General features: G+C 41.0%; 1 protein-coding gene across 4 annotated transcripts in view; it reads right to left on the bottom strand.

Moving 5' to 3' along the window:
* Positions 1-487: 487 nt before the first annotated feature.
* Positions 488-16,057, bottom strand: part of CRADD (CASP2 and RIPK1 domain containing adaptor with death domain) — an 82,399-nt gene continuing 66,829 nt past the window's right edge. For all 4 annotated transcript variants that reach the window (XM_027893480.1, XM_027893479.1, XM_027893477.1 and 1 more), the window contains exon 3: positions 488-1,003. In XM_027893480.1, coding sequence (XP_027749281.1) covers positions 690-1,003 — 314 coding nt within the window. In that variant the 3' untranslated portion in view covers positions 488-689. The remainder of the gene's footprint in view (positions 1,004-16,057) is intronic.

The raw sequence follows: 16,057 nt of genomic DNA, 5'->3' as shown, positions 1-16,057 counted from the left end.
GGTCACTTTTCTACTGTGTGTCTTCCCTGAGAACTCCTCACCTGTGACATGGCATCTGCGCCCAGTGCCTGTCTCTTCTCAGAAAACTACCCCAACTAAATAATAACGGGAGAAACTCTCACAGGTCAGCTAGGTTTCTGTTACTTCCACTTAAGGCCATTTTCAAAGGCAGACTAAGGTGGCAGCCATCTATCCTAGCAAGAAACTGTATGTGCTGAAAATTTTATAAATGTGAAATTAGCCACCTGCAATAACTGTTGTAAAATTGTTAAATTAGTGATGACTTCCATTTCTTGCTGAGATATCAGGGATATAGCACCAAACAGCAGTAAAAAAGGCTCCTACATAGTCCAGATAAGAGGTTAAACCAAGCGTTGCTCCCTCAGTGAAATCAGAAACCTTGCTGAACTCACTGCAGGGCTGCCTGCTTGCAAGAACTTTGTCACCCTATATCCCCACTGAAATAGCACAAAAGCGAACAGGAAACAGTGATCCATTTTTTAATGCCTGCTAAAAATTAATCTGGCATGAAAAGAATTACAAGTCACAAGGTGCCAGAGAAAACTGGAATGTTTAAGCTTAATAAAATCACACTCCCCAACACTATTTTTTTTTCCAGTTTGAGGCATCCAATTTTCAACACATATTTCCATTCTCTATATTTAATTTAACAAAGTACGTGGAAGCTCTCAATCAATAGCATGGCTTCCCTCAAGCATGTACTGTATCACAGAAGGATCCACTTCTGCTGTTATCAGACTGTCTTGCAGACTTTGAATTGTTGCTTTTTTCCCCAAACGCTGCCTCCACAGGACAAATGCAGCTACAATCTGTGACTGCAGGTTGTGAGGGTGATTGACTTTACATCGATAGATGTCAGTATGGGACAAACCCAGGCACAGAACCACATGCTCCCATTCGGGTCCCAGCCTCCTCGCGAGCTTGTTCAGCTGCTGATCTGTTGGTAAAGTCTTCAAAAGGCCTGGTGCAATTACAGTTAAATCTGTAAGAGGAAAAAATAAAAGAAAGAAAATGCATATATGTGTCACTAGGTAATGCTGCAAATATTAATGTGAGACCTAGACAAAGGAAGGAATAAGCATAAGCAAAGTTGAGGTGAAAGAATTAATTAATTAAACAGAGCATATGTTCATGTAGAAAAATTAATTACATAATCAACTAGAAGATTAATCAGAGAAAACCTCAGTGGACATACAAGGGAGACTTCAGGTTTTGGACGTCAGTAATCCAGATATCAGAACTGTACACCAAAGCAAAGACTTCCAAAAGCAATTATAGATTTTGGGGCAGTGAACAAGAAAGGTTTTCAAGGACCGTCTTTCCAGCAGCCATCATCCTCTGAAAATCAATCTGCTTGCACCAGTAGGATATAGTGACAAATTACAAATATGGGATCAATGACACCATATTACCCCTATTCTGTGACACTGTTTATACACTTCAGAATGAGCCCCTGGTGGTCTAGAGGGTAAAGGCGCTGTGCTGTCACCGCAGAGACCCGGGTTCAATTCCCGGTCGGGGCCACTCCCAGGGCAGATGGAGCTCGTTAGCCCATAAGGCAATCCATCTACGTCCTGAGGACCTCGCTGCCACCGTCCAAGCTTGCTTGGCCCCGGCAGATGAACCTCAGGATTAAAGGGTGGGCTCAGTTCTGCGCACACTGTGTCTCACCTAAAAAATCCAATGCGCAGGCTGGAAGGTGTAAAGACCTTCCCCGGTTCTTCATTCGCGAAGACTGGCCACTACATTTACATTACACTTCAGAAATAACTTCGATTCTTTAGTTAGTAGGTATTACTCTACTTTTCTTTTTTTTTGCTGAGAGCTGTTCACAGGAAATTCTTCTGTCGCCTAAGATGCTACTTATCCTTTGTACATTGTCATATATGGCAAACTCATCTTGAGTAGAGAAGCTTTGGGGCTTTACTTCTATTTGAATGAATCCACCAGGTGAACCCAAATGAACAGGACATCAACACTGTTCACCAGTACACATTACGCTTGCTTATCCCTCATGCCACTTGTTGTAACACTCCTGAAAACAGGCACATATGTGCTACAGCCCCATTCACCTGACCTCCTTGAAGCTGTTTTCAGGAGAGTGCAAGGAGGTCCCATTTTCTCTTAGAGATTTTGGCTCAGTGTTAAGTCCCTTAGAATTGTCCAAGTACTCAACAGAACACACTCTTCACCAAAAGGATGTTTAGCATCCAGCTGGTACCTGAGGAGGATAGGATCAATACAACTACCAAAACTGCTTTCACAGTAAGCATTAAGGTAGCTGTAACTGTCAGTGGTAAAAATCTTGTAGGGACTGAATCAATCATTTCTTACATACACAACAGATCTCTTTGTGTGTTCTCTATGATAATCTGATAATTTCTAAAAGGAAAAAAAAAAGCCTTCATATGGACAGAGTTAGTAGACAAGTGAGAACACAGTTCTATTCAGAAACACACTACATGGGATCCATGTCACCTAACTACAGCTAACACCTCCTAAACTAAATATGATAGGATTAATTATTGCTAAGAAGAGAAACTGGCTCTTCTAGAATACAGTCTCTTTCACTGGAAAGAAGATGTCTAAAATAATCAGATAAATTACTCCTGTAAACATGTACATTTCTCTCCATGGATTGTAAAAGGAGCACTGGGTGTAAGCTCAGATGTTGACATCGGTGCTGTAAACACCCAGTGCTGATGAAATGATTCTCTGGTTATAAATTCAAACCACATACCAGTTGCTTTAAAAAAGTGCACTTAGAAAAACAGCATAAAATACCTATAAAGCATATTTAATCTTCAACACTCCGTGAGACCACAAACTGCAATGGCCAATGCAGTCTGCAATTGCTGCTCTCCTTCTGTTGCTGAAGATACTGCGACAAAACACAGGCAAAATATTCCCATGAAAATGCTGATTAAAGCCTGTTGGTCTGAAGCAGCAGACTCCTTACAGAAGTGCTGCTTTCCAAAATCTAATTTGTAGCTCCAATATCATGCTTGCAGTTTCCACTACAGCAGAACAGCAACATTACAAAGCACCACTCCTACATTTTATCAAAAGCAATTGTTTTTGCATAGAACACCCAGAGCCTGAAAATATTTGTACCATTTAAATCCACTAATACATAAGAACTATACAAAGCTGCTTTGAGTAAAGGGAAGATTGCTTTCTGAAGAGCATTTAGGTCCCTTTGACCTTTCTGTCTACAGATTGCCAAAAGAACCTGGGGCAAGTGCTGGTTTGGGGATAGGGCAGAGGATACACAGTTTCTGAAGAAGGCTGAGCAATACCAGTGGGGATGCCCCATGCTGTCACATCACACGTGATACCAGTTCCACAGGTAACTCAGGACAAGGGAGTGCCTTTCAGGAATGCAAATAATTAAGAATAAAATAAATATAGCTACACTGTGCTGTCACCAACACTGCCTTTTGATATTAAACCCTTGACTTGGCTTTGGGTCAGTGACAAAGCATGAAGCAGTGTGCCCACAGCAGCAATACCTGCCAGCCCGAGCTTTTTGCTGGAATTTTTATACTTCACATTCACCAGCAGAATAATTTTATGACACTGAAATGTGATCAAGTAGGGAGGCCTAACAATAATACAGGTCACTGTGTCCATCCAGCCTTTGATATTAGGCAGGCTTTTTTACTACAACAAGTATCTTGCCTTCAGTCAGTTATCAGTCCTTTAATAAGAATCAGAATAAAACCCATCCAGGAAATCTTTTCATCTTAGGCTACCATCTGATTCTAATATGGATGTGGAAAACTCTGGGACAGAAGCCAAATGTTAAATTTAATACAAAGGACTGTTATTTTAGTCCCATTTTATTTTCTGTGATAGCTCATTTTCAGCTCTGATACAAAGTCACTGAAGAAAATTTGAGAGAAATATTACATGACAGGCAGTGTTATTTAGAGGTATAGAGAACTATTTAATGAGATCTTTCAGTTATGACAAATGTAAAATCACAAAAAGATTTGGTTATGTTCTAGGATTAATGCCACTCCCAATTTAATAAACATAATGGCATTTCAGGTGAAATGAAAATGAGTTCTCTGTGCTCAGTGCCCAAACTGCTTTGAACACATTGCAAAAACACAGAAGATGCCTTTTTTTTTAGTTGCGTTTACCACAAACCCTCACTTATAATCTTCTTTTGTCAGGAACTGCCTGAGGATGATAACCAGATCAGGGCAAAAGTTTCAGTTATGTAGATCCTGCAGTTGCATTTGAAAGGTACTTTCAGGACACTGAGATTTCTTTTTTTAAAAAATACGTGAAGCTCTTCTTGCTTTAGGTGGATCCAAGGAGGAGGTGTATGTCCTTTTGTTAGGCATATGCTTCAGCTTAGCGAAATAAGGACTGTACTGTTAAAAATGGGAAGAAGAGGCTTGGGACACCACCAGAGGGTGTTGAGGATTTCCCCGAAGAAGGTGGTTTGTGGTGCTGTCACCTTCAGCAAAAGCACCAAGTGGAACACTGTGTCCAGCTGTGGACAAGGTCTATGCTGCAAAGTGTCAGGGCCACACACTGCAGAGATTTAGAGGATGAGGTCTCACTGCTTGTGCTGAAGCCACTAAGACCATGAGAAATGAGAAGATGACAGCTTTGTTCTGGGAACCAAGCCAGCCTGGTGCAGAGCTTCTCTCCTGGGACTGCCAGCCAGCTTGCTGGCACGGCACTTGGGACCATGAAAATCCCCTTTCTCAGGGTTGGAGATGGGAAGAACTCTTTCCACTCTGGTTTTTGGAGCTGAAACTGACCAAGAGAAAGACCTGCAGCTCCTTCTATTCAAAGCTGCAGCATGAGGGAATGTCCTTCTCCCCATCTACAGTTCTTGATGGTCAAGGAAGCTCATCCACGCTAAACCTTTATCCTAGTTGTCCCAGTTAAAAAACAGATGTTGACAACTTCTGGCCTGTGTGTACATCTGTGCTTCCAGACCACTGCACAGACCAGGAGATACAATGGTGCTGGTGACTGCGGACAGGAAACAGAGCTGGCTATAAATAGACAGGATATCACAGATATGTACCAGACAAAGCAGAGTAACCCAGATACCAAGGCCATATATGGGGCAAGGGCAGACAGCCACTGCTTTTGCATTACTTTTTCTTCAAGATCTCTCCAGCTTTAAGTGGTAGACTCCAAGAAGATACTGCCAAAATCAGGCAGATGGAAAATAAACTCATCTCATGTCTGTCCTGTTTGGCACAAGTAAGAGGATGCAAGATAAAGTACAGTGAAAATGGACTTCGAATTACTCAAAGACTTTTTCTTGCTTTTCCTTTCTCATCATCATCCCCAGCTGATGAAAAAAGATGAGATCATCTCTTAGACTGTCTTGCAGCATAGGAGAATCCTTATCAGCATTAAGGAACTGACCTCCCACTCTCTATGCTTCTGGAATGCAGTGGGGAGTATAAGAGAGTTTGGCTCCAATACATGAGACAGAAGCAGAAAGGACTTAGGCAGTTCTGGGTGATCTGCAAAGCACCCAGACTATTCCACAGAACTGCAGGCCACCTAAGTGCCTTATGGTTTTGTTCAAAGGACTTCTTTGTGCATGACCAAAAGCATTTGTTGGAGTTTCAAGCTTTTCCCCTATGAAGTCAAAATATTTTAATGTGATGTAACACAAACCCAACTTTTTGGCTTTTGCTCTCTGCTGTGTAAAAGGGATTTTGATGGAAATGATGCAGCTGAATCCAAAGTGCTGGAAAAATCTCAATCAGTTGCTGCCTAATTCTACAAGGACAACTCCACAGGCAGTTCGAGAGACAGCCGGGAAGCCAGGGATTTAATGGCACACCTCTTGTCCAATAACTAAGAAATCTGTTTCTTGGGAAAGGTGTTTCTGCAGACTGGTCTCTGTTTCCAGCACTGCCTCTGTATTTTATCCATTTAAAGGACCGTGCACATATTTGTTGGATAAGAAGACAGAAGCAGCCCTGGAAGACCAGATGGGAATCTGAGCTGCACATCCTAATGCTGAGGTGCACAGATATACTCCATTTCTCCTGGTAAATCATTACAGCAAAAAATACAAAGATTTTTCTGGGAAGGGTCAAGAATGCTTCCTAGCTTCTAGAATGGAGCCTGTTTGAGAGAAAAGCCTCCCAGGAATCAAGTCGTATGCTAACTCCAAGCATGCAAGAGTCCTTGGCAGAAACAATGCTAGGCAAATGCTGTAATTTTTATACAATCACATCCGCAACAGGTAGGTGAGATGGGCTTCGAACCCTGCATAATTGGAATGGGACTGTAAAAAGGAGTAATTGCTCAGGCATGCATATGGCCTCAGCATCCCCTCCTGCTAGGTTGTAAGAATTACCTGCAGATAACACAGAGGACCAAACCACAGCTAAGGTATTAAGGACATTTTTATTCTGAAGTTGGAAACCCTAAAAACAGTGTTAATTTAGAGAGCAGGTGAAAGAGCGTAGCAGCAGGCCTGTTTCTGGTGCGTTTATAACACCTTTACCATGCGCAAAACTTCAAAGGTGTGTTCTCCCCTGTCCTTTATAGACGCTCTCTCCCCACCAGGGCCCTCACAGCATGTCTATGAGAAAGTGTTAGCTCTACACAGGAATCCTACTTCTCCAAACAGGCAGAGAATAAACATCAGTAGGTGTAAAAAATGGAATTTTCCCACACTGATCTTTTCCAGGCCTAGCTTTCCTAGCAGCCAAAACCTCCTTGAGCAAAAACTCTTTTTTCTCCTCAAATAAATCTTCTGCATTTAACTTTTCTGTCCCTACATAAGTGTATGGAGTCCTTCAGTGATCTGGACCCTCTTATCAGATCCTGCTCATAATTTCTGAAGAGTTCAAAGCAAACATTTCAGAGTCCACTTTAATCACCTTTTCTGGCATTTGGAGAAGTGCTAAAGTTAGATCAAGAGGTTCCACAAGCAGCAAACCAAAGAAGCCTTACTTCCCCCAGGTGTGAGTCCTACATCTGACTTGCACTTCAGGACTTCTCTAACTGCTTACCAGTTCTCAAGACACTCACAAAATTGCTCCTGTCCTCAATAGCAACTAGGCAGGTGTCAGAGACTGAAACGGTCAATGATTTACACATTCTAGGATTGCCAGGGGACTTTTGCAGTCTAGGAAGAGGCAGCCAGACCCATCCCCACCACCAGTGCTGCTGAAGGTATCAAGTCCTAAAAAGGTAGGAAGAGTCACGTTTATCACGCCCGACACATGGACTCTGCGCTGGGCTGTCCAAAATATTGCAGGTTCATGGCGTAGCCCATCAAAGCCCATCCCCCTGCAATCCTGAAAGGGAAAAACCCTTTTACTGTGCTCCTCACAGGAACTCTGCACAGGAGATATTGGAGGCTTGTGGCATGGCCTGTGACATTTATCAATGGATATAACATAACTTCTTTGAGTGTGTGGGCTTCCCTCCCCCATCCCCAATGGATCAAGACCACCACTTCAACTGACAGACAAGGAAGCTGCAACTACCAAGTTCCATCGCAGGACCCCGTAGGTGGTGACTATATACATTTTTCCACTCTCATCTTTTCTTTCCCTTACTCTCCCTTCCCCTTATCCTGTCTTTCCTTTCTCCCCTTTATGCACTTTCCCTAAAGGTTATCTTTATACTATATTGCTATAGATGATAGATATATATGATAACACCCAAAATGGCAACATACCTATTTATCTTTGAAACAAAATTGTTCTAAAATAAACCCTACATATATATATGTTTTCAAACACCAATTATTTAGTGCCATTTCACTCTAAGCCACCCCAAGGGATTTATTAAGAACCTGGTTTACCCCCCCTGCCCCACCCCCTTCTGGGACAGGTCGTAACAGCAGGCTTCTTGAAGTTGGCCAACAGGTTCAGAAGCTACTAGGGGTACATGCATACACACAATGGCCCACAGCAGAGAAGCATGTGGCCTTGGTTTCTATACCAAGGGCTAAGAGGGACTCTGAAACTCCAGGGCCATCGTGGCTAATGTGCCAGCAATTACATTTGGGGCACTTCAGCTAAAGGAAAACATACATATTTTTGGTGGGTTAACCTTGGCTGGATACCAGGTGCCCACCCAGCCGCTCTATCGCTCCCCTTCCGAGCCAGACAGGGGAGAGAGTAAGGTGGAAAACAACTCGTGGGTTGGGATAAGGCAGTTTATTTAAAGCAAAAGCAAAGCAGAAACTTGTGTGCGCAAAAGTAAAGCGAAAGATAGCAGGGTTTATTCTCCGCTTCCCCTCAGCAGCAATGGTCGGCCTCTCCCAAGAAGCAGGACTTCAGCATGCACAATGGTGCCTCAGCAGGCAGCCACTGGAGACAATGAATGCCCGCCTCCCTGCTCCTTGCCTCAGCTTTTGTATCTGAGATGATGTCATAAGCTATGGAATATCCCTTTGGTCAGTTTGGGTCGGCTGGCCTACCTGTGTCCCCTCCCAGCATCTTGCCCTCGACTGAGGAAGGAATGTTACAGTGTTGGTGCTGTGCTCAGCAGTAGCCAAAACACCAGTGTGTTGTCAACACCCTTCTAGCTGCCAGTGCAAAGCACAGCACTGTGAGGGCTGCTATGGGGAAGTGAACTTCAGCTCAGCCAGACCCAACACGATATTAATAAATCTTTTGCCAGGTTCTGCTTCCCTCCAGCCCCCTTGGAGCACAGTGCACTTGTTCAACCAGCCTGAACCACTAACCCAGCATTGGGTACTGGATAGGCATGGTTGCCAAGATGGTGTGCTGTGTGTTTTGGCAGCTGTACTGTGTTCCAGAAATTATTTAATGACTGAATGTCACAACAGAAAACAACTTGCTCATAACCAGGTATATTTGCTTTAGAGTGAAATCCCCTTGGCCTGAACACAATGGTGAAAGTGTGTCATGAAGCAAAACAACATTTGGTAGATCAGGTTGGGACAGGCTTTCAAGACCAGTAAGGTGGGGCTGTAGAACCTGAACTGAAGGTAAGTATGTAATGCTCCCACTAATGGAGAGATTGCAGACTTCTGAGAGCTGTAGCCCCCTTGAGCTGCCAGAGATGCTGGATGAAAGGGAAAGCATAGAGAAAGCATCTTGAGGGATCCCGGTGGGTGTTGTAAATTGGTGAAGTCAAACACAAGACAATGGTGGAGGTCCTGGTGAGAAGGATGGAATAAAGAGAAGTTGTCGGGTAACTGCAGAGGGTGACTTGGCTCGATTTGTTAGAAAATAGGATGGGAGGTGACTATAGGTCTCCATTTGTTCAGCTGCTCTGCTGCTTTTTTGTTCAGCTGTTCTATCCAACCCTGTCCTAACTGCAGGCAAATGGCTGCCCGTGTCCTACAACACATTCAAATTCATGAGCCAACCTGCAGCCATGAACGGCTGGAGTGCCAGATAGGAAAGTATCACACAGGGTATAGAATCACAGAATCAGCCAGATTGGAAAGGACCTCTGAGATCATCAAGTCCAACTCTTGGCAGGCCTGCATGGACCATGCAGCACTTAGCCCCTCATATGCAAGTTAAAAATTATTGGTAAGCATTATAAGGTTATTTCAATGCAGTGAACTCTAGGGTCCAGCCTGGGATTGTTTTAACACAAGAAACAAGTTCAAATTGCTAATCAGAGAAAAAAAGTGAACAGCCTATCCAGAAACCTACCACTCTTATATAATTTGGGTATTGTTTTTAATCTTGTTGTCATTGTTGCTAATTAAACACCAGACTGATTCAAAGGCTGGGAGGAGAACATTAGTGTTTTGCAACAGCTCCAAATAATCATGCTTCGGAGAACATGGAAAAACATTTCTAAGTATCAGCATGTACATATCTTCTACGCACCTGCAAACAGCACAGATCACACAGCCATTCAAAGTCTACTCAAAACCACCAGGTCCACCTCCTGGTGTCAGTGGGTTCTAAAAAGTATTTGACCAAGGAGCAAGAAAAATTGAACTGTAAATCCAGTACTATTTGCAGACAGATAGCTGACCCCATTAGAGACATCTTTCCATATATAAAGTTGATATACTCAGCTTAATTTCACTTACAGAAGAAGATTAAAATAACTTGGATAAGTTATATAGCTTTCTGCTTTTAGCACATGCATAGCTGTTTCTCTGTCTCTCCTGCCACATGTGAGTGGTGAGTTACATGGGTAGCTGCGAGGTGGAAGGCTGTGGTAGCTGCTCCCCTTATCTGTGCTGGTTGCCTCTTCTGTAGGCTTTTGCTGACTACCAAAGAGATGCCCAACTCCTTCATACCTCATTTGAGGCTACTGGAGGACACCATCTAATGATGACCACCAATCGAGTGCTAATCTCTGTTCTCTGCTTGGGAAATCCACCTTCTTCCTCCCACAGAGTTGACTCAACATGGGGAAATCCTGGTGATGGAAAACTTGCATCTTTGTATGAACAACAAGTCCAGTACTGTCTTAAGAGTATATACCAACTTCTCTAATGCAATCAAAATCAAATCTTGCTCAGTTAAATACTCAGAGTAAACTACAGAATGGAATCTGTACCATGAGCACACTGAAAAAAAACCACCTAAAACAAAGGTTTAGAAAGTGGCACATTTTTGACAATGTTAAAGTAAAACATATCTGATAGAGAAATTTATTTTTGTCTGAGTGCATGCTGCAGTTATGTTTCAGAAAGTACAGTTTCTGTAGCTTGATAACTTCTGATCTGATGAATGCAAATATTAATATACAGAATGTGCACGAATAAAACCAACTTCTGTTAATTAGTGATCATAAAACATTTACTTGTAAGCATACTTCTATCATAGTAATTTACACTTTCAAGTCCCTTAATTAGAATATGAAAGGCTTTAACCAAAATGAAAGAAAATATGTAATATATTTTTAAGACTGCCTGCATTGTTCCATATTGTGCTGGTTTTTATGACTTGCATTGAAAGATAGGAAGTTCTCTGTCTTATTTTAAACAAATTGCAATCTACTATTCCTATGACAGCCAATGTGCAGAATAAATTGTGGCCATGATATCGTGACAATCAAATCTAAGGCAATGTTAAATGATCCCCCTGAAGTGAAGCATAATGCACCCATGCTACCAAATTCAGCTTCTTCCAGCCAAAAGCTTGCTGGGAACCTGCATTAGCGGTGTAATTAAAAAGTACATATATCTTCATTTGTTGGCAATCTCTTCTCCTGTGCGAGCTCTAAAGCATCACACTTTGTCACATTAAGCACGTTTTGGGTATTGGGGTAAGAAAAAAAGACTGCACAAAATTTTGTACATCTACAGGCAATTCAAAAACACAGATGTTTCTATTTTGGCTCAATGCCAGCAGCTAATTCGTATATTCTTTATCACTTGCTAATGACTGTCTAGTAGCCGAAGATGTGGAAGCAGACTGCTGAAACCTGAAATATAAACATTCAGATTTCATGACAAAAGTTTTCAATTGTATAGCCACTATTCAGTTCCAGTAGCTATGCAGTTTTCTTGAACATTTTTTAATCTATTTTACAGGTTTTGTGCCTCCACAGATCTCTGCTATACTGATAGCCTTCAGTATTAACCTCTAATTGACAGGGAAGTCCCTAAATAAATTAATTCTGTCTTCAGTTTCCACCCTTTTGAAACCAAAGGGAGCAATCCCTGCGTTTAAGGAATTGAAAGAGATTGGGTTTTCACATCTTTGTTCACATTTTACTGGAAAGAGCCAGGAGGAAGTTTCAGCAGTTAATAGTGTGGCTGTTATTCTGTTTCCCATGAAGAAATACTAATTATAATCTCAAACAGTATTTCTCTGCTGTTGCATACCATGAAATCAAATAATTCATTTCATAAAAAAATGGCAGATGCAGATGCCTGCAAGGAAAAGAACACCTATGCAAAGAAAACAAATACAACATATTATAACGTCTGCTCTCTTTTCAGGCAGAAGGACTCTATGTTACAGGCAGGATTGGACTTAATCATACTGTAGTTTTATACCTTTTTATTTTTAGCAGCATTGGATGCTGCTGTAGGCACTGAAGTAGAAGTAAAATTTGCTTGATATCTTCTATTCATTTCTATACTGTTATACATAAATAAGCAATATGCACAAGCACTGAAGCCACAGTTAGTGACGGCATCCTTGCAATGATACCTTTCGTATAAATGCACAAACAGGTTCAACATGCAGCAATGCACTAAGGAAAAAAAGAAATATCTACTCAATTGGGAGGTTCTGTGGAAATTCTGAGCTTTTAGGAATTACTAGACAGCACAAAATCACCTTTAAGTCTAAAAGAGTAGAGATGAGAGTCTCTGGTTTACAGGCCAGAGCCACACCAAGAGTCAAGCTCCAGAAATAATGCTGAATAAATCAAATTCTGAAGTATGTCAATGCATTTCTATACATTTTTGAAAGCTCAGCAGTTGCTAGTGAATTCAATGGAGTTTGACAATACTCATGGCACTTTCAACCATTAATTACAGATCTGAAGCACACAGAATCATAATTTCTCTTAGGCAAGTTTCTTCTCCCTGCTATCACAAATAATAATTAACAATTAGAGGGTGGTTGTATGAAGTCATGATGATCATAAAACACACTCATATTTGTATCAAGTAGACTTCCCATGGTATCATGGGAGGCAACTGTTTACCCAAGTGGTCCAGGCAGCTCTGACAGAGTAATTCACCCACTCTAAGTGCAAAACAAAGACAACTGGAGCAATTAATGATTGTTTTGTCAGCTAGGTGACAAACTCATCACAAAACTTTTGTCAGGGGATTGAAAGCTAACTTCCTTTGACAGACTTGAATGCTTATTTCAAATAGCCTGAGCTGTCTTTCAAAGAGTTGAGGAAGTTTTAATCCTGCTTTAATCTTTTGTATGCAAGAATGACAGCAGAATCCTTAGGTTTTTTATCTGCTAAGTACAGTAAGTGTGTAAATTTTTTTTCCAGCAATTTTCCTATCAATAAATCTTTCTAAAGGCTGCAGCATTTCAGCAAAAATCATGTGATTGGACTTTAGCTATCAATGTTCTTTCATGAACAACAATAATCATACTGCCAACAACATAACCATACTCCATATGAACGACTGTTTTCTCATACAATACAACTAACCATACATGTTTACCTTGCAGGACTTAAAACAAATATGACAACGAGCTACTATATTTAGCCTTGATAAAACTGTTCATTCCTCTTTGAGATTTACTTTTTCTTCAAGTTGGCTCTTCTTTTTCTTTGGCTCAAGTCAGTAGAAATATCAGAATCAAAGATCTGCACAACAGATGGAGCTCGGTTGAGAAGAGTGCCTTTGGCTGGTGAGGATCTTTGCCTGGCAGGTGTTAAACCAAAATTAATACTGCACATATTACAGCAAAGTGAGACTGAGTTCCTTCCCGACCACAAACATTTATTAATAGAACAAGCCACGCAGAGCAAGCTAAAACAGTACTATCATTATGCTGAATCCTTTACTGCTTGACATTTTATTTAATCACTTACATCCATGCAAAGCAAGTAAACAAAACGCAACAGGTTAGTTTAGTGTCTCTTGACAGACATTTTGCACAGGTTTAAAAAACTTCACAAAATGCCATAAGAAACATAGACTCAAGACCCCTTCTGTTTTCTTTTTGAATTCCATTTTTTGTGTCAGTGCCTTACAGGTTTATGAACTTCACAATAGTCTTCTTGACATTTCAAAATCCACAGGAAAAAACAGGTACTGGTACTAAAATACACTGCTCAGCTACTGTCTGTTGCTATGGCTGGCCTGCCAAATGCAATTCAACAGCCTGAGTCAGACGACAGAGCTTTCCATAGGTGTCAGGAAGGAGAGCTTCAGGTGACATCACCTGATTCTCTCCATTTTCAGATGAGTGAGAGGTTTAGCATCACAACCAGCCCTCTCAACTCCTAAGTTACTTGAAGATGTGAAAGAAACTGATTTGGAATCTCATGGCTGGTTTCACAGACTTGTACTGTCCAAAAGCAATTTTAGCTGACCAATAGGGCTGTAACTTTAGAAGGTCACAGTCACAGGATTTTTAATTATCTGTACAAAGCAAATGTGAGATTGCATTTATGTGTATATACAAACATATATGCACACACATAAATTTTCACAATCTTAATTAAAAAAAAATGAAAGTCTTAGATATATGAAAGTCAAATTCACTCCCTTTTTAAATTTCATTTCCACAAATTCAGGTTAGGAATCTGTCACACCACCCTAGTAGGAAAAGGACGAAAACAGGAGCGTGGGTGAAGTAATTTCCTAAACAGAGGTCCTAACTTTCAGAGCACTTTACACCACCACGGGCTGAATGAGCACTTCTTTCCCCTCTGAGTCAGCACTGACCTAACACCCGCACCATGTGCTCACCAGCAGGGCTCGTGGCTGCCCTGTGACATGGCCAGTGCTGGGTGACACGGTACACTGATCTGCTGCAGTCACTACAGATCCCGAGACAGCACTGAAAGTAACGAGATGACTCACAGCTGCAGCCACGCACTTGAAGGCTGAGGACACAATTACTCTTTTACTTACTCAGGAATAATATTTTGTCAAAGCAACTGAATCAAGTTCAAAATCAAACAAGCAAGTAGCAAACATTTGTATTACTTAGGGTATTTGAAGACGATTTATGCCAGTATTAGTGGGATGATTCATATACAAAACTTAAACATTTTAAAAAAATATTTTGCTTGAATAGTTAATTTTCACGTTTCATGCATAGAGAACAATGTTTTCCCCTCATCGTTGTGTAATCTACTAGCTGCCAAACTTTATTACAAAATTGAAATTTCAGTCATTTTGGCTTTCGTATGTAGCAAATCAGAAATAAAAATGTTTTCACATCAGAATGAAAAGACTGGGAGATCAGACAGAACATAAAAGATTTGTTTTACTTGGTTTGGGATTTTTACACAGCTATGCCTAATCTAAGCAAGACTGAAACAATACCAAAAGGCAAAACAAAAACTAAACAAATCTCTTCTGTCACAGAGTTGCAGAAATACAAGCAATGCTTGTATCCCTGAAGGAACCAAACCTGAAATCCTGACACAAACAAGAGAGAAGGGCTGTTATTTCCTTGACAATAAGGATGTTCCTGACATCACAGCAACCTCCTAGAGGTAACAGTGGAATGGCAATCTTAAAATCTTAAAAAAGGCAATCTTAAATCTTGAAATGTTTGCTTAGATAAACGTCTTTTTAGTTCTACAAACTCAGAAACAAAGAAATCAAGGGCCTTTTTTCATAATGCTGAAAATTTTAGCACCAGAACTGTAAACGTCAACAACTTTATCTTCCTTCCTTCTTCAGATGAAACTGTTACGTATTGTTTGACTATTATTAAAGAAATCAAACACGTGCTGCAATGAACGTTCTAACAGATTTTGGTGCTAGATAGGGCTAAGCACTTTGAGTTTCACATTCAACACATTACCTAATTTTGTATGTGTGCTCCTGAGAGAAGGGTTGAATGACCAGGAGATGTGAGGTTAACACACTCTGCAGAAGTGGCCTCAGATTTCCCTTTGCAGAAATGCACCACACCACATCAGTGTATGCAAACCCAACTATGCTCTGCACAAACCACACAAACAGTGCCCAGCTACCTCACCAGGCCTTCCACTTGCACTTCAGTATGTGTAAACATGCGAATGGCAGAGTGTTCATGTGTAAGTTTACAAGTTCAAGTGCAAAAGACAAATGAAGATTCGTTTGCAATCCTTTGTTTTTCTCTTATTTAGGGAAATTCCAGTTTTCTAAGTCTATTATACAGTCTAGGAGTTGCATCTTAAAGCCACAAGACTGACCTACTTAAGCATTTTTATTCACTTTTGTTGATTGAAAATGGAGGCTTCTTGTCTACTTGAAAGAGGTTGACAAGAACATGAAGAACTGCTACGATGCAGCCTTTTCAAGACACACTATTATTTAGTGATATTGTATTTGAAACATTGAGAACTTCAGACACCCCATGAAAACTCTTTGCTCAAGGCATCTTGGAATTTATAGATGTTTAAAGGTTTTCACTTCCAAAATTGCCAGGTG

The sequence above is a fragment of the Empidonax traillii genome, unplaced genomic scaffold, assembly GCF_003031625.1.
Source record: "Empidonax traillii isolate 1590-97213 ecotype Southwest subspecies unplaced genomic scaffold, ASM303162v1 scaffold389:size961896, whole genome shotgun sequence".
NCBI lineage: Eukaryota > Metazoa > Chordata > Aves > Passeriformes > Tyrannidae > Empidonax > Empidonax traillii.
The sequence above is the reverse complement of the archived record's forward strand: the minus strand, read 5'-3'. Positions and strand labels throughout refer to the sequence as shown.